At 42.4% G+C, this 18,695-nt stretch overlaps 1 protein-coding gene across 2 annotated transcripts in view; it reads left to right on the plus strand.

The window, feature by feature from the left end:
• The first annotated feature begins 3,469 nt into the window (after nt 1–3,469).
• EDIL3 (EGF like repeats and discoidin domains 3) overlaps nt 3,470–18,695 on the plus strand; it is a 234,709-nt gene continuing 219,483 nt past the window's right edge. Inside the window, exon 1 of one of the 2 annotated variants that reach the window (XM_083703244.1) lies at nt 3,470–4,212. In XM_083703244.1, the coding sequence (XP_083559370.1) occupies nt 4,146–4,212 (67 nt within the window). In that variant the 5' untranslated portion in view covers nt 3,470–4,145. The remainder of the gene's footprint in view (nt 4,213–18,695) is intronic. The other variant, XR_014556287.1, reaches the window with a different exon arrangement.

An 18,695-nucleotide genomic window follows, 5' to 3' on the forward strand; every position in this document is an offset into this window, starting at 1 on the left:
CCTTCTGACTTACAATTCCCTTTTTGCCACTGTAACTTCTGTTGGGATGCTAGGCCATGGGACTGAGCTGAACAGACTTGAGAATAGAGGTAAGCCTCCCAATGTCCTAGCTCACCAGTGCCATGACCTTTTGTGGGAGATTTACCCCATCTGAGTCTTGTCTGAACTGGGATGGAGGACCTATGCCAGCATATCTCTGGGTGAGTCAGGATCTGGGGCTTCAGACAGCATAGCCCAGGCTCAACCAGATACCCACCTATTCCAAACTCTATCACCCCAACAGATCTTTGTTTTGGATTGCTCCCTAAGTGCATTTGGCTAATATACTTAGAAACCTCACTGTCATGAACACTGATAGCCTCAAAACACAGAGTTCCCAGTTGCAGAGATGCTTCCAAGCCAGTCAAATGAACTCATTTAGAAGCCCATCCAGACTTTCCCATTCAATTAAAGAAGGGAGTGGAGTAGATAGGAATGTTGAGAGAGGGCTGGTATATATTTCCCACTCATCCCCAGATGTTTTGAGATTCCCTCTTGGGGAATAACACCTGAAAAGGGATAAAATCACACTGTTTTCATAGTGGTATTCCAGGAAGAATCCTGCCATCCTGTAATTTGAAATTGAGCAACATTATATATTAATTCAGTCCTGCTGGGTCCAAAGGAACTACTGAATCCAGAAAACACAAGAACAGTCATGATGAGCTAAAATAGATGACAGCAGAGGAAAAGTCCAGCTCTGTACAACTTGCTTGAAACTTTTGCTGAGGTGACTTAATAGCCGGCATGTGACCTTGGCACCTGGGTCAATGATAACAATAAAGAAAACCTTTTGGCTGATAAAAAAATCTGAGAGGAACATCAATAGACATCACAGTAGGTGGCGGAACCATAACATATTTGGGTTGGGTTGGGTTGAAGATGTGAATGTGAAATATGTTAATGTGAATTGTGTGAAGACAATGACAGATAGCATGGGTGCTTGTTGCAATTTCTCCTAAGAAGATTTTGAGCATGTATGAAAGGTAGAAATGACTTCACATCCAACTCCAAAATAATGAAAACGATTAAACAACATGGTCCAATCTCTGATCAGTACGAAAGAAAAGTCCAGAAGTTCCGTGTGAGTCCATGAACCAAAGGACTGCTGAAGTATAAGTGAAGAACTGCTGCAAGTGCATCCCACTGCCTATAAGTGAAGGAAAAAGGTCTTGTGCATATGAATGGAGTTGTACTATGAGATTCTATGTATGAGAAACTGATTACCTACAGTGTTTGTGTCAGTGACTTTAACCCTCTCATTTTAAATAGGCAACTATTCTCCAGCAATTGGTCACTTCTGATCCCATATTTCATCATAGTGGCAAGGAGATTTACAAATGATACTATTTTAGAATTCCTGGCCAAACTCCATTGTGACTGTAACGCTCAACCCATTTCTTCTTACATTTATATTCTGAAGTAGTGTTCTTATCTGAAGCTTTTCCGTGGGTGTGCACTAGCGGTCCAACATGCCCACCAGAGTGGTAGCTGCATTTTTGTGATGAATGGAGTGATTGCTGTATATATAGAGTGTGTAAAGTGTTCTGGGATTCTGGAGAGGAAATGCACTGTATAAATGTAAGTTATTACTTGGGTGGTTTCATCTCTTTTGAGCAGATAAAAAGGACATGGCCCACGCTATAAATCTCTCCTCCAACCAGCTAATGGGATAAAATTAAATAAAAAATAAAATGTCAGTGACAAAATATATCCCAGTGGTGAGATAGGAGTGTAGAATGGTTTTTGAGGAAAGTAGCCAAAGCTTTTGCAAAAAGTAAAAGATTCAAGAAACTTTCATATCACGCAGAGATAGGCTTGATAACATGGCAGGAGGTGGAATCATGGTCAAACAAGCTAGCAAATGATGCTTAATAGGCCTTCTCCATCAATGATTTTGTCTTGGTGTTGTTACCTGCTATGTTAGTATCTCAACTAATATTTCTAGAATGCACAGAAAAAGGAGATGGTGGGTGGAACCCTATCAAAGTATGAAAGCTTATCAACCTCATAACATCTGGATGCACCGTTCCATCCTCACACAGCAGAATTATTAAACACAGTGATCTGAAAGCATTCAGATTTGATAAAAAACATTCATGTAGTCAAGTACACTGCTTCATAATAGTATACCCTAAAATGATCTGTTTTTGAATTGCATTTATTATTGAACTGTGGATTTCTTTGAAATGTGTGGTTTCTAAAAGACAATTCCCTTGATGATGATAAGCTTTTACAGTTCTGGAACATTTTCAGTTTCCTAGAAGTTCCTGGAAATCTTCTGCCTGACTCACAGAAAACATACGAAACTGATGGCATGCCCCACATTTTTAAAATTCTGCATGGGTAAGGTCACAATAAAAGGACACGGGTGGCACTGTGGGTTAAACCACAGAGCCTAGGACTTGCCAATCAGAAGGTCAGTGGTTCAAATCCCCCGCGATGGGGTGAGCTCCCGTTGCTCGGTCCCAGCTCCTGCCAACCTAGCAATTCGAAAGCATGTCTAAGTGCAAGTAGATAAATAGCGAGAAGGTAAAAGGCGTTTCGGTGTGCTGCTCTGGTTCGCCAGAAGCGGCTTAGTCATGCTGGCCTCATGACCCGGAAGCTGTGCGCCGGCTCCCTCGGCCAATAAAGCGAAATGAGTGCAGCAACCCCAGAGTCCTCCACAACTGGACCTAATGGTCAGGGGTCCCTTTACCTTTTTAAGGTCACAATATTCATGACTTAAATCTAGTCTTCATGCTCTGTCCTTACACAAAACATTCAATATACACAAATAAGAATGCAAGATGACCACTATTGTTGGGTTTTGTTTGCTTGTTTTTGGAACAAGTACAGTCAATCTAGGATTTGGACTGAAATTGCACAGTAAAAACTGGGGGAGATCGTGCCTACAAGTCAATGCCAGTTCCCACCTTAGCTTAGCTATGAACTCCTTAGGCGGTTACCATTCTCAATATCAATTCCCACTTTTGTAGCATGAATATTACCACTAATGATGATGGTGGTGGTGATAAGATACTTCCCTTAAATAAACAAACAAACAACTTTGAAACCTGCTTTAAAAAAACTCGGTGTTAAAGTGTGATTAATGTCAAGCCAACAATAATACAGAACAATTGACAACTTTTGCACTTTGGTGTTCACCCACACTCTCCACGACATTGAATCGGGCAACAACCACAACCAGTAAAGCTGGAAGACAGAGGGAGGTGTGTGTGTGTGTGTGTGTGTGTGTGTGAGAGAGAGAGAGAGAGAGAGAGAGAGAGAGAGAGTATCCTAGTTCCGCATTTGGTTGAGAACCCGCTCTCCCTCCATCCCTTCAGCAACTCTGCTCTGCTCCCGGCCAAGAGGACGAGTCCTCCTCGCCCCTCTCTCTCGACTTGCCTCTTACTTCGAGCTCGCACCTCCAGCGCGCGCCGCTCACTGAGACAAAAGGCGGGCCAATCAGAGGGCAGGGTGTGTCCGCGGTCCTCGCTGCCTCCCTTCCCCCCCCCCCCCGCCCGGAGCTGCCTCTTGAGTGAAGGGAGGCGAGGAGGGGGAAGCAGGCGGCGGCATCGGCGGCGTCGGAGAGTGTGGTTCTCGCCTCAGCCAGCCGCGCGCACGCCGCCTCTGTTTGTACACAGCGCACTTTCCAGCCGGCAGAGCGCTCTCTCTCTCTCTCCCTCGTCATTGTTCTCTTCCCTGCAGCAGCGGCAGGAGCAGCCAGCCAAGAGGCTGCCCCCACCGACCCGCGGCAGACGAAGGAGGCGAAGGAAGAGTCTCTCGCTCGCTCGCTCGCTCGCTCCCACACACCTGCCCAGCGCAGCCGCGGAACCGGCGAGCGATGAGCGGCGACTGGCGGCAGCCGCGTTCCGGCCGCGAGCTGCGCGGGGGTCTCCGAGGAGGATATCCTGGCCATTAGGCGAGACGCGGCACTCGCCGTCTTTGAGGGAGAGGAGAAGGAGAGAGGCTCTTCCCTCACGCGCGGGGACGTCTCCTTCTTCCTCGTGGGGACCTGCTGCCGAGAGACCAGGTGCGGAGAGACCGCCGCTCTCCCTCCCGCGCCAAACTCCTCGACTCCGCCGCCTCGGGATCGCCCCTCGGGAGATCCAGGGATCACCATCATGAGGCGCTGGGTGGGCGCCTGGCTCGTGCTGTGCGCCAGCCTGGGAGCGCCGTCGTCCGCCAGAGGTGAGCGGCGGGCGAGGGGGCGCGAGGATGCTCGCCAGGGTCAGGGGCAGAGCAGCCCAGGCGCATTCCGGGGCGGAAAGTGAGGGCAAAGTCCAGAAATAAATAAATGAAGTGAATGAAGGCGCCGGGCAGTCTTGGGGAAGGGGCAAGCGTGTCGGGGAGGAGAGAGAGAGACGTGCGAATAAGCCCGAGCTGCCTGGACGTGGGTGTTTTTCTTGTATGTATTTATTTTCTTTAATCAGATTATGTGTCATCCATCCGCAGACATGTCCTCTTTTGCAATGGGCGCTTGGCAGATGCAGTCAGGGCTTCCGCGTAATCCTGATAAGCGCACTGGCAAGACTAATAATAATAATAATAATGGCATCATCACCAAACAAGCAGCCCTGCGGTCATTTCCTTAGTCCCTCCCTCCCTCCCGTTGTTTGTTTTATTTTATTTTTAATTATACATCTGACGCGCAGCGAAGAAGCAGGAGAGCCTCGGACAGTTTGCGAATGCAGTGGCTCCTTTCTGCTGGCTGCCGTCTCTAAATAGGACGCCCTCCTCCTGCAAAGGTGCAGTGATGGAGGTTGCTGGGGAGGCGGGGAGGAAACTTCCTCGCTCGCTCGCTCGCTCTCTTTCTGTCCTAATCGGATGCACCGAGGGGAGGCTCGGATAGAGAAAGATTAGACAGATGCATATATTAATTCTCTGCCTTTCACGGGTAGGCAGATGGAGGAGTGGTGGATGGAGAGATGGAGAAAAGACCTCGCAGATCACACAGATTAGATCTGTATATCGAGCCTTTGCCCAGACAGAGGGGAAGGACAGACGCCCAGGAGAGAATTTAGACAGGTCTTCACCCTCTCTGCCTTTGAAAAGATGCCTTCAGGTGTCTGCGAAAGTTGAGAGGCTCCCTCAGATAAGGAAATCATTGAAGAACGAGCTTTTTTCTTTTCTTCCCCAGGCTGTGTTGCGGGGCGGTGGGAAGGGGAGGGAGAAAAAATGCTTCACTAACTGGAGAGGAAAGCCCAACTGCAGCGGAGCTTGGCGTTTCCAAGTTTGGTCCAGCCTTGGTTTTTCTCCTCCCTCGCGCCCTCCACCAATTTCCCCGAAGGAGCTGCTCACCTTTTCTCCTTATAACAGAGATCTGCTCCTGTGAGTTTTCTTGTAGGGGGAACCAGGGCGCAGGAGAAGGGAAGAGAAACGCCGCCTCTTCCCAGCTGAGAGGAGGGATATCTCTGTATTATATAGAGATATAGATATTGCAATCTCCCTCCTCTCTGTTTCTTTTTTTGACAGCCTCCCCTTCAGAATAAAGAGCTCCCCCCCCCTCCCGCAGTTCGCCTTGCCGCCTCAGCACTCATAAGTGGGGATGGTGAGGATTGAACAACTATATTATGTCAGCACTCGTATGTGGAGACTATTATTAATATTTATTATACTATATTATGTGAGAGAAAGGTCTGTTGGAGCAAACAAGAGGCGGCTGCTTCGACATGAGAGGCGCCTGGCGGGGGTGGAGGAGGCGAGCCTGTGGCTCGGTTCTGACGGGGCTGGAGTGATCCCCGCTCGGGTCTCGCTAAGTCGTCCCCGAGGGGGCGGGGGAGGGAGGCGTTCCTCTGGCGAAGCTTCTCTCCCGCGCTCTGCCCCTCGCTGAGGAAGCGTCTCTGCCTTCGCTTTGATCCTACTCGTCGCGCGCCACGGGCTGGGCGCGAGCGCAGGGCTTGACGGAGGGGAGCCCCAGTCCGTCGCCGCCTGGCAGCGCGGGAGAAAAAGCGCGCGCGCCGCCAGCAGATCAGGGGCAAGAGGCGCTCGCCAAATCCCCGCGTGAGGGGATGCAGCCGCCTCCGCAGCAGCAGCAGCCACCGCCCACTGGCTGGGTCCTATCGTGAGAGAGACAGCTCCGTGCTGCGGCCATTCACCCACATTTCCCTCCCCTGCTGCTGCTGCTGCCGCTCTACAAATCCCAACCCCAGTTGTCACCAATACACACGTATAGTAGCTTTGTAATACACGCGTATAGACAGAAAACTCGGAGATCGCACACCCTGAATTGCGGGCAGTGTAAATAACAGCATTCCCTTGTGTGTACTCCAAAAGTGGGGAAATGAGATACGAGGTCCCCACAGCTTCACCTCAGGTTACCAGCATTCGCATGTGAATGTTGACACACATGCAGCCTGTCTTTATGTCCGGAGTTTCAACAACTTCTGGGAAATTTTTAAACATGCTGTGGTTATGCAGGTTTTGCCTCCCTTATGGGAAGCGAAGAGGGTTTTTTAAAAAAATAAAAATAAAATAAAATATCTGAAGATAAAACTTTGCTCTGCCAAGGAGTTCATGTCAAAAAGGCAACTGGGCTTGCCACAGAATGGATCCGCCTTAAGCGTTTATTAACATTTTTGGGGGAGAGGGGACTGAGGATGCATGTGAATCTCTCAAAGACTGTGAATAGCAAGGAGGTTGACACTTGAGAGGAGACACCAGAATTCTCTCAAAAATAATTGCAATGAGGATTTTCTGGAGTTCCAGAAATAGCTGGCTATTACCAAGATGATTCCTGTCCCCAAAGGTTATTCCCTGCATTCATGCATACTTATGAGTGTCCACAATTAATAAATGCAATACTACCCGGTCTTACAAACATTTTCGAGAGTGAACAATAACACAGCACACTAAAAGTGTATTTATTTAGGGGGGAAAGTATAAAGCTGTTACTTAAAAAACAAACAAACTTCCAAACAGCATACATAAAGGTAAAGGTAAAGGTACCCCTGCCCGTACGGGCCAGTCTTGACAGACTCTGGGGTTGTGCGCCCATCTCACTTAAGAGGCCAGGGGCCAGCGTTGTCCGGAGACACTTCCGGGTCACGTGGCCAGCGTGACAAAGCTGCATCTGGCGAGCCAGAGCCGCACACGGAAATGCCGTTTACCTTCCCGCTGGTAAGCGGTCCCTATTTATCTACTTGCACCCGGAGGTGCTTTCGAACTGCTAGGTTGGCAGGCGCTGGGACCGAGCAGCGGGAGCGCACCCTGCCGCAGGTATTCGAACCGCCGACCTTTCGATCGGCAAGTCCTAGGCGCTGAGGCTTTAACCCACAGCGCCACCTGCGTCCCTAACAGCATACATAAAATAATATAAAACAATAACAACAATGCACAAACACTATAAGCAAATTTTTAAAAAGCAAGTATACATAACTAAATTACCGAGAAATTGCCATGTTTTTACTGGGAAATAGTAATAAAAGGCATGTGCTCAATCCAGGAGTTGCCAGTGTGATGCTTGTGAGTGCATATGTGCTCTCAGAGGTCTTCTTCAGTTCCTACAGGTTCCTTTTCCTTTCCCCTTCCTCTGCTGAAATAAGCATTCTGTTGTATGCAATAAGATAGGTTGTGGTGTGCATGTGGCTGGTTTGCAAATGTGCCCACAGACCCATCTTTGGTGGTGATCAATCCCAGATTGTCCATAATTCCCCATGGATAAAGAACTGGCAGCCTTACATAGCAAGAACCATCACTCCCCCACTCCCTTATATCACCCTGATACTCCTCCTGTCACCAAAAATGTATTAGTTTAATCATTCCAGTTACAGGAACAATGATGTGTGAACTCAACTAACTCTAAACTTTGAACTTATGAACTTTCAAATAACATTATTTTCTTATAACAGGCCCTTTTACCGTTAATTACCGTTAGTGATAATCATGGTGTCTAAGTCTTCTTTGATGTAGCAGGATACATTTGTCTAATATTTCTTTTACATTTGCATTGAGCTTTCCTTGATTGATCTTTTCTTTGAAAATTGATCTAATATAGCAGTCTAATGGGGGGTGATGCTGTTGCCATTTTTCTTCGATACTTTCCATACACTGATGCAGTGAGCATGTGATACCTTTGCATTCTGTTTTTATAACTGGAGTTTGAACTGTTAAGCAAAATGAGCTATGGAGTGAGAAGTAATAAAATTACAAAGCAAAATCTGTAGGAGAATCTGCATTATACACACACATACTGATGAAAAATCAGAAACTCAGCCTTGTGGTACAGTATGATTTGAAGTGCATTATTTACTATTGTTGCTAAGTACAGGCAAAAGTGATGCCAACAACCAGCTAGTTAGTGATGCCAAGTATTTCCAGTAATTCTGCCTTGGTAGCTCAGTTGGTAGAGCATGAGACTCTTAATCTCAGGGTTCTGTGATTCTAACTCCTTATTTCCAAGTTCCAAATGATATAACTGGATGAAATTTAATCAAATTTTAAACCAAAATCAATGGAAAAGTAAAATAGCTATGGTGTTTCTTTGCAATAACATTCTAAACAGTGTTTTAATCTTCAAAAACTACGTAAAACGAATAAACAAGTCTTGTGCCAGTGAAGTAATTGGAAGGCTTGATGCTCAGTAGCTCTTGGTGCTATATAAATTAGTTATTGTCAACAATGTCTGCCAGATCATTTTATTTATTGATTGAGTTTGGATGGTTATTCAACATGACCAACCAAACCAAGCATAACTTTTGGTTTTCAGTGACTCTGAGAAGAAACATATATAAGTTGCATATCTTTCCCACTACACCACACTTCAGGTGTTTGAAATCTATAAAGCCTGCTACAGTTTGTAAGAGTGGAATGGTGAAGATGCACTATAAAATATGAGGAAAAATATTTCATGATTCTTCAGCTCACGAGAAATTCTATGAGAAATTGCCAGCTGTGAAGGTTGAAGAGCAGATTGGTTTATTTTTCAGTTTGTATATACTTGTTCAGGAATAGGAGAAAACAAAATTTTTAAGAGTCAATAAGGGCATGAAAGCAATATTCCTTCCCCACTGCTAGTCTCTGGCAACTGGTATTTAATGGTTATTTAAAAATAGGAATGGTTTAATAGTTAATCATATGGGTATGAGAGTATGAATACAGCTGCTCCTGTTCTTCTCACTGCAATAGCGCTATGCTGAGCATCTCCCCAAATATTGGTAGGTTAGAGGCATTAAATAAAAGTAAGGGGATCGGCCTTAATCTCAGTGGCATCTTCTTTCCCCTACCTTCTGAGAAAAGAGCCATAGGGATCCAACCTACACCTAAATACTGGCTACTAAACTTTTGATGTGCCTGCACTTGGGCAGCAAAAACTAAGAAAAGTGATATGCTCAAAATGTTTGCCCACATCCACAATTATAATATTGCCATAGTGCATGCAGTTCAGAAAATAAGGGGTGCTCTGTTGGCTCAGACCAAAGGTCTACCAGTTAATCCAGTTAGCTTCCTATTTCCCATAGTGGATAGCCATGAACTTCCAAGATGCCTTCAATAAGGGCATGAAAGCAATAGCCCTCCCCCATTGTCAGTGCTCTGGCAACTGGTATTTAATGTCATCAAGCCTCCGAACAAGGAGGTTCCTATTAATGATCATGGTTAATAGTTGTTGGTAATTCCATCCTATATGGATGTGTCTAATCTCCATTTAAAGCCTTCTAAGCACATCTTGTAGATGCAATACAAATAAAGTTGAGTATAGATTTATAGAGACTGTACTCTTCTCACTAGTTTTATGGGAGGAAAATACATGAGCTAGCTTCAATTCATCTAGTATGTGAGGAGAGTACCAACTCTCCTTTCATAGAAGCAGGGTTGACAGCATCACATCTATCAAAGGAAAGAACGTTGAGTAAATGTGTGGTGGTCTACATTGTCCCCCAGCATGTATGTATGGCTTCGTGCATTCTCTCCCCACATGTAGAACATGATGTGTGATTCGTCCTGTGTGCTAAATGTTCTAAATGTCTCATGAATGTACCCCAGATATGTCTTCTTCTTCTTCTTTAAAAAAAGATATTTCCTCCACCCCTGTTTTTTAATTAATTAAAATTAAGGAGTTGTTCTTTGTTGGATACTTGTACAGTAAAGCAGTTGATCTTTAACAGTAATATAAAAATGATTATACAATAAAATTTGCATATGGCTGTTTTTTGAATTGAATAAGCAAGTTTATAAAGTGAAAATGCATTCTATTAATTCATTTAAAACCTTTGTGAAAATGGAAATTGTATGTGCATACAGAGCATCATTCATTTGCACTTCTTTCACCCCTGTTTATGTGCTCATGTTTTGCTCATTCCATAAATCACTGCATAGCTGTCAACATTTCACTTTTTTTAAGGGAAATTCCCTTATTCCGAATAGGATTCCTCACAAGAAAAGGGAAGAGTTGACAGCTATGGATCACTGATAGATGCATACATTCCAAATTCAATTTGTCTAATCTCTAGTTAGATGATTGAAGGGATGGTTCAGTCAGTAGAGCATGGTGGGTTTGAGCACCACTTTGGGCAAAATATTAGTTTGTTGCAGGGGGTTAGACAAGATTACCCCCATGGTCTCTTCCAACTCTACAGTTCTATGAAAAAGTCTTAAGTAAGAAGACTAGTACATACCTCACCCTGGTACCTTGGAGAGCTGCTGTCAGTCAAATTAGACAGTACTGGCCTATGTGGACTAGTGTACTTACTCCTTATTTGTTTATTCTGCCCCACATCCAAAGATCTCTGGGCAGATAAAAATAGAATTACCAAAAACCAAACAAATTCATAAAATGCAGCAATGCATTAAAATACTGGCATCTAAAAGTCAGTAGTGTAGACCTCAACTGGATTTCAAGGAGGTGGTGGTACCAATTTTGGGTGCCACAACAGAAAAATTCATCCCCACATCCCAGACCCTAAGGACCCCCCCCCCTCCCCACAACTGATCTTAATCCCCAGTAGGAATGAGCTGGGAAAGATACTCCACGTGTTTAGGTTACAAGCCACTTTTAAAATTAAAGAATAAAACCTTTACTGTAGCCCAGAAACATATTGTCAGCCAGTGAGGTTCTTTAAGAACCAGACTGAGGTGGCTTCAGCTGGTGGTCTCACTCAAAAGACAGGCTGCTGCATTTTGTACTTGCTGCAGAAGGTTATCAGCAAATGGATCACTGTGGCCAAGCTATCCTTGTTCAGGAATGGCTGTAGTTTGTGCACCAGCTGTAGCTGATGAAAGACACTCCACATTAGTGACTGATTAGTATCCAAGATTATTCACAGACTTTATACTTGCTCTATACCTGCTCACGGGTGGCGCTGTGGGTAAAACCTCAGTGCCTAGGACTTGCCGATCGTATGGTCGGCAGTTCGAATCCCCGCGGCAGGGTGCGCTCCCATCGTTCGGTCCCAGCACCTGCCAACCTAGCAGTTCGAAAGCACCTCCGGGTGCAAGTAGATAAATAGGGACCGCTTACCAGTGGGAAGGTAAATGGCGTTCCGTGTGCTGTGCTGGCTCGCCAGATGCAGCTTGTCACGCTGGCCACGTGACCCGGAAGTGTCTGCGGACAACGCTGGCTCCCGGCCTATAGAGTGAGATGAGCACACAACCCTAGAGTCTGGCAAGACTGGCCCATACGGGCAGGAGTATCTTTACCTTTACCTTATACCTGCTCAGTGTGGTGTAGTGGTTAAGAGCGGTAGTCTCGTAATCTGGGGAACCGGGTCCGCGTCTCCGCTCCTCCACATGCAGCTGCTGGGTGACCTTGGGCCAGTCACACTTCTCTGAAGTCTCTCAGCCCCACTCACCTCACAGAGTGTTTGTTGTGGGGAAGGAAGGGAAAGGAGACTGTTAGCCGCTTTGAGACTCCTTAAAGGGAGTGAAAGGCGGGATATCAAATCCAAACTCTTCTTCTTCTTCTTCTTCATACAAAAGGAGTGCAACAAGTAATTCCCCTGAGTCCCAGAGTCATTTTATTTTACTAATCGAATGCATGTAGTATGATAACAGACAAGTATGTGGGTTATAGCCAGTGTTAGTTATACATATCAGAATCAATGGACCTGACTAATTTACATACATTGATTTCTGTAGTCAGCTATATGGCTATCTTTAAATATGTTTAATCTCATTAAACAAATGCTTTTTATTCTGTGTTCCCTGTTTTCTCTCTTGGTTTTTGGTTTGGCACATCATATTGTTCCCATCTCTTTCCCAAGTACTTTGTCTCCAGTTATACTTTGCTGGATTTGTCTAAAGCTCTGAGAGCAGTTCATACCTTACTATTCCACTAAAGTATTAAACTTTCCAAGTAAATGCCTTGCTTTCTTTAATAATTCAAAAAAAGAAAGAAAAAGGAATTAAATAATAAGCATGTGTCTAAGTTTTCAAATGCACTTGCAGAAAATTCCACAACTAAAAAAGTTTTTTGTGTGTGTATCTATCTATCTATGAACAAAATCCTTTATCCTGGTAGACAGGAGAGGTGAGATGACCTAGCAGGGTTCTCTTCCCCTACCCTCAATTTAACTTTATGTGATTCTTTGTAGGTGACAGATATTACCTGGGGTTTTTTTTTAGCTGTCTCTTTTATGAGTCATGTTCTGACCCAGATGTCATTATACAGATTGATATCTTGGTTATCTTTGTTCCTTCAGGCTAAGTGGACAACTGCTTTTCATAATGTCTTTGCATTTCGTAGGTGCATTCTCATCTAGCCTATTTTAACATTTCAGCTTTATCCATCAGTTTGCTGTCTGACATGAGTGGCTTTTCCCACTCATGTCAGTGAATGTATTAATTATCTGTGTTCAGATTCAGTTGTTTTATATTCTGCTATCAAGCAAATACTTTATCTATGGGTCACAGTGCACAAATGATGTGAGTGTTAAGAGTGACATATACTACACTCAAATTACCCTTCCCATAAAGAAGGGGTCACCGATCCAGATTTTAATGTTTTTTTGACTTGACAGAATACCAGAATTTTCAGTAGTACAACTAATAAAAAGGCACCCAATTTTATAACTCCTAAATTAGCAAAACTATCAACTTCCCAAAGCCTTTATCCCAGTAAATATAGCTGATTTTAACTGGTGAAGAAAATTCTATCCAATGGAGAAATAAACCAAGCAAATGAAAATCATAAAGATAATACCAAATAAGAATGTTGAGGTGTTAGAAAGGGAACCTGAAGGACAACCAGAATTTTGAACATTTATTCCATTCATGAACAAGGAGCATAAGCTCAAGTGATGAACACCAATATCCCATTGTTACCTTCTCCTAAAATCAGACTGAATGTAGACTCAAAGCCAAGTTTCAAAATGTAAAGAATAAAATTTGATTATAAAATTACTGTTTTTATTAGAGTTTGGACAAAATGAGAATTCCCATTTTAAGAGAATGAATGAAAGTAGGGAAGTAATTAATAAAGAGATCTGTACTTATAGTACCTTGGTTTTCCTCTGTGACCCGTTGGCAGGCCATATTTATCATATTCAACATGTCATATTCAATTTGACCTTTTAGTCTATGAAGATAAGGAAATACTACCAAGGAGGGGAAAAAGATGCATGCTAAGGAAAGCACCCACATTATTATGATGCATTGTCAACATGGCCAGTTACAAAGAGCAGTCCAGGAAAGTGGGCAAATCCTGTTTGGAATCTTGACAAGCCAGAACCTTGAGACTCCTTATAAAAGTCTTGCAGGAACTCAGGGTCCATGCTCACAACATTGTTGCACACATTTTATCTTTGTTTGAGCTCTGTACTGTGTAACTCAGAGCAGAAGAATAAGGAAGCATATTTGAATTTTATTGCTCCCATGCTTTGTGGAGTACCCATTTATTCTTGTTGAGCTAGGAAACAGAAAACCGGTGGCATCTGTATAAACCATGCGAAATACAGTATTGATTCTGCATGTGGGCTGTCCATCTGCTGCAATACACATAATACCAGCAGTTGGATAAAGGATCACTATGATTGCACAAATCATGACATCCACATATTTGTGTTCCATATGAATGCACCACTTTACACAAACCCCACATGTGCACAACATGCCACTTGCTTGCCAATACCCCTATGCATCCCCAAGCATCCATGTGTTGTGGGCAGGGCAGGGAGCGAACATGTGAACCAGCAGTCATTGTCACCTTCTGGGTTATAGTTTATCCAGAATTTTTTGTGTGTGTGTGCTTTTTGTCACTTTGGTGCAAATTGCAAGGAAATTTCAAAAGAGGACATCCCACTTCAGGCTCCTCGGGTGCTAAAATGCATCACGTTTATACAGAGTTTTTTGCTTTATCACTTTGGTGCAAATTGCAAGGAAATTTCAAAAGAGGACATCCCACTTCAGGCTCCTCGGTTGCTAAAATGCATCAAGTTTATGCAGAGATTTTTGCTTTACCACTTTGGTGCAAAAATAGCAAATTCTCATCTTGCAAAAGGTGCATTTCTAATCCACAGAAAATTTCTAATGCTGAAAAATATGCAAAGTAAAAGTTAGACAATAATGCTGAGGTATATCATACTTTCTCTACCAACTTAAAACAAAATACGACAAAAGGTTATACAGGGTTTATGGTGACTTAACAGACTTTTAAAATACAACAAATACTTGTCCTTGCAGAGCGATACCATTATATATATTCCCATGCTTATAGATGAACTCTTGGTCCCCATCTATACCTTTATGAATAGGAAGGAATATAAATTGTAAAAGTATGTGTCTGTAAAAATGAAAAGAAAGAAAATGTGTGTGTGTGTTCATTCAATGTCTTACACAGGGTTTTGTATCAGCCATTCATTGCTGTCCCTATGGTAAATCTCAGAGGGCATAAACAAGAAGCATCTTTAAAGATTTTACAGTATTAAGAGCAAATGGGTTGGAGATAGGAAGGAGGTGAAGAAAAAGAGGCAATAATGTTTCCAAGCAAGGAAACAATTATGTTAAATCACAGATGATTCCAAATGTCCATGTAAAATAATTGATTAGCTGTCATTGGTTACCTAAGAAGTCCAGAGAAATGTAAATGATGGCTTTAACATCTTCAGAATTATGGATGTTGTCAAGGTTGCAGTCAAGGTTGGCATTCTTTCCTGTTTATTTTGACTTCATGTCTTTCCGCCATTAATGGTAGTGCTTTCCCCCGCCTACTTACATTAGTTTTATGCAGGAAATAGAAGTGTTCTTTATGTATTATTGCCTTTGAACAACTCACATTAAAGCAGTCTCCACCCCCACAAATGAAGCAAAAGCTTTCAAAATAGTTTTGAAAGTAATTAGCATTGTAGTGCCTAATGGAGCACAGGTAGAATGGGAAGCCCAGGCAAAATATGTCTTGCTGTGACATTTGTTCTGAACTATTATGTGCCATGACAGTTAAGCTATTACTTATTCCCTCTTGGTTCATTATTCTATAGACCTTTAATGACTCACTGACTTTAACCCGGCTCTTGTAATTTCAAGATTATAACTCTGTCTCAAATACAAATTCTATTAAAAATGTTAGCTTACTTTTAAAGGTTGGCAATAAGGTTTAACTTTTTTTGTCAGAAATTTATTCCTTAAATTTAAATGACTGGCAGCACAGTCCTATGTGTGTTTACTCATTGTCTTATGGTCTTCAATCTGGTTTACTCCCAAGTAGATGTGCATAAGTGTGCAAAGGATTTCAGTGTTACTGACAATTTTTCAAAAAAAAAACCCTATCATTACATATGAAGCTAGTCTAGATTGAGTAAGGTTGTTAGTGCCTCTCCCAATAGACCCAGAAATGCATTAGAGCATACTAATATTCTGCACTGTGCATTGTAGCATAGGGTGCAACACTTCATCCTAAAAATATGACTATATACATATTTTGTGAGGCTCTCTCTAACTTCATATAGGAATGTCTGAAGTTTTTGTTTACTGGTTTCATAATTTCCTCAGTTATAGCAATACATTTTATGTCAAGAGACTAATTGTGGGAATTACACAGTGCTGATTTTGGATGTCTACCTTTTCTCCGATAATTTGAGCACGACAGGAAGTGGACCTATAATAACAGCAAAACCAGAGGTTCTCTCTTCCTCTGTTTTTCATTTGGGGTCCAATAAAAGGACTAAAACTATGATGTTCAGTCCTTGCCTTGCATTGTAATTAGAAATAACTGGTTAAAGTCTGGGGCGAGGGAATAGATGTTGTTTCCCCCATGGAAATACTGGCAAAGGGCATTTTTCTCATCACTGTAACTTTCAAAAGCCCAAACATTTTATGATTCCCCCCCTAAATAAATAAAAAGTGGATCCCTACGCAATCTCCTGACCCTGTTGAAAAAAATATTCCAGAGTTTTACTCTTCTAGAGCAACCTTGCCCTTATTTCTACATTTGAGGCTGCTAAAGACAACTGCTTTTCTTATGTCTATGACAGGAAGATTACAAACCACATTTTTAAAAGCTCTTTGGTTTTACATAACTGATCTCAGCAAGAAAGCCCCCGCTGAGAATATGAGATTTACTGATATGGAATTCAGTGATCAAGCAAAGAGTTTAATAGCCCTAGTGAGATGAGTGTTAAGGGAGAAAATTAAAACAAAAAAGAATTAGTGACTCATTTGGTTGTACTAGAAAGGCAGACATTTTCTAATAATTAATTAACTAATTTAAAGTCCCTTTCCTTTCTTTGTTCAAGTAATAACTTGAGTACTTGTACAGTAAAGCAATATGTCTTAAACAGCATTGTGGAAAATAATTATACTTAGTAAAATAAAACTGCAATTCAATGAACAACATGTGTCCATCTTGGTATCAAATGAGCAAGTGCATAAAATGAATGTACACAGATTAATAATAATAATAATAATACCTTTGTGAAAGTGGACATTTTACCTTGTATTGTATTGTATTGTATTGTATTGTATTGTATTGTATTTATACCTCTGGTGTCTCAGTTTAGCCAGGCAAGTTCTGCAGGTCTCATAACTCAATGCTCAATCACATGTTTTGCCTACAAATGCCCCCAGTTCAGTCCCTATCATTTCTAGTTAAAGAGATCTCAGGTACCGCACTTTGAAATTTCAAAGGGTAGGTGCCACACATTACTGGTAGTCATACAAGAGGACGGGATCTAGAATGTGCTGGACTGCCACTTTCATCATGCCTGACCATTGACCATGCTGACTTGGGGCTGGTGGGAGTTGTAGTCCAACAGCATCTGAAGGGCACCACATTGGCTACTCTCTGGATTAGAATACACAGTATAGTTTTGCACACTACTGTTACGTTGTGTCAAAATTCTCCGTGGAAATGGTTAATGGGTAAATATTTCCAGTATCTTGTCTCTTGGGTTCCCTCTGAACTACTGAATCCCAAGTCCTGTTCCCATATGGTCCGCAAAACCATATCTGTGGTCTCATTTAGGTACATTTAGTGTTCTTAATTTCATCTGAAAAACATTGGCGGGCAATCATCAACCCCAGTCACCACAGATGGTATATTCCTTTCTTCTTCTAGCTGCAGTGCACCATTGAAAGAGGGCATGTGAAGGAGAGGAAATAATTAAAAAGCTTTGGTTTCAATCTAGTTTATTATCTTTTTGGTCTCCTGCCATACTTACCTTCCTCTCCTGGGGTTACCTCCATAGGATTGTCAGGTTGTAACAGGTTCTTGTGCCAGTAATAATTAGTGTACCCAGTTACAAACCATAGTTGTGGCATTTTATGTGGTATACATGATAAATTTTGGGTTAATTCCCTTCCAATTCTTCTTTCTGCTTCTGCTGTCAACATGATTTGTGCTAGGATAATAATGAGAGATAGGGAATCCTGTTTCTCATTTATTTGTGTGTGTATGTGTGTGTATGTGTGTGTGTGAGAGAGAGAGAGAGAGAGAGAGAGAGTATGCATATATTTCAGTAAACGATTGCTTAATTCTTATGAAATGTAAATGAGGGAAACCTGTTTCCTGGCTTTGCCACTGCGTACTGTAGACCATACTCTTCATCCTCCCCCCCCCCAAAAAAAAACCTAGCTGCCAGATCCTATAACCAGTTTTAACATACATACATACATACATACATACACATACATTTGTATTGTATTGTATTGTATTGTATTGTATTGTATTGTATTGTATTGTATTGTATTACAGATAATTCAGCCAAGTGACCTGCCACCTGCAGAATATATAGCCCTCCTACAACTATGGTATAGTTGAATACCATCCCATGTATGCAAATATATGTTAACACAAAAATCTATTGAAGGATTCTGTAAAATATCAACATTTAGATGTTGTAGAACCTGTAAGGCACTTGTGTTCCCTAGGAGCTTATCACCGACTCGCCAATGAGAAAATTAGTAGTGGAAAATAAGCTTCCCTCAAAAAAGGAGAACGAAACAAAAACATGATGACTATTCTTCACTTCCAATGTGTGTCCTCTGCTAGAGAGTGATGTGTGCTCACCAGGGTACACTTACAGTGAAATACTAACCATGTTTACTTAGAAATGAATCCTATTGAATTCATTTGTACTTATTCCCAGGTAAATGGGGTTAGGATTGCAGCTTTAGCTGAGTAGACCATGCAAGTCAATAGCCCTGGCTAAAAATCTTGAGTGTGCATCCTAAAACCTGCCACAGAATTCTATAAAAGGCATAGTGATTCCGTGACATACATGCATATTTCTTGCAAGGTGAGTCAATGT

Source organism: Podarcis gaigeae, assembly GCF_964106915.1.
Source record: "Podarcis gaigeae genome assembly, chromosome: 11".
Taxonomy (NCBI): Eukaryota; Metazoa; Chordata; class Lepidosauria; order Squamata; family Lacertidae; genus Podarcis; species Podarcis gaigeae.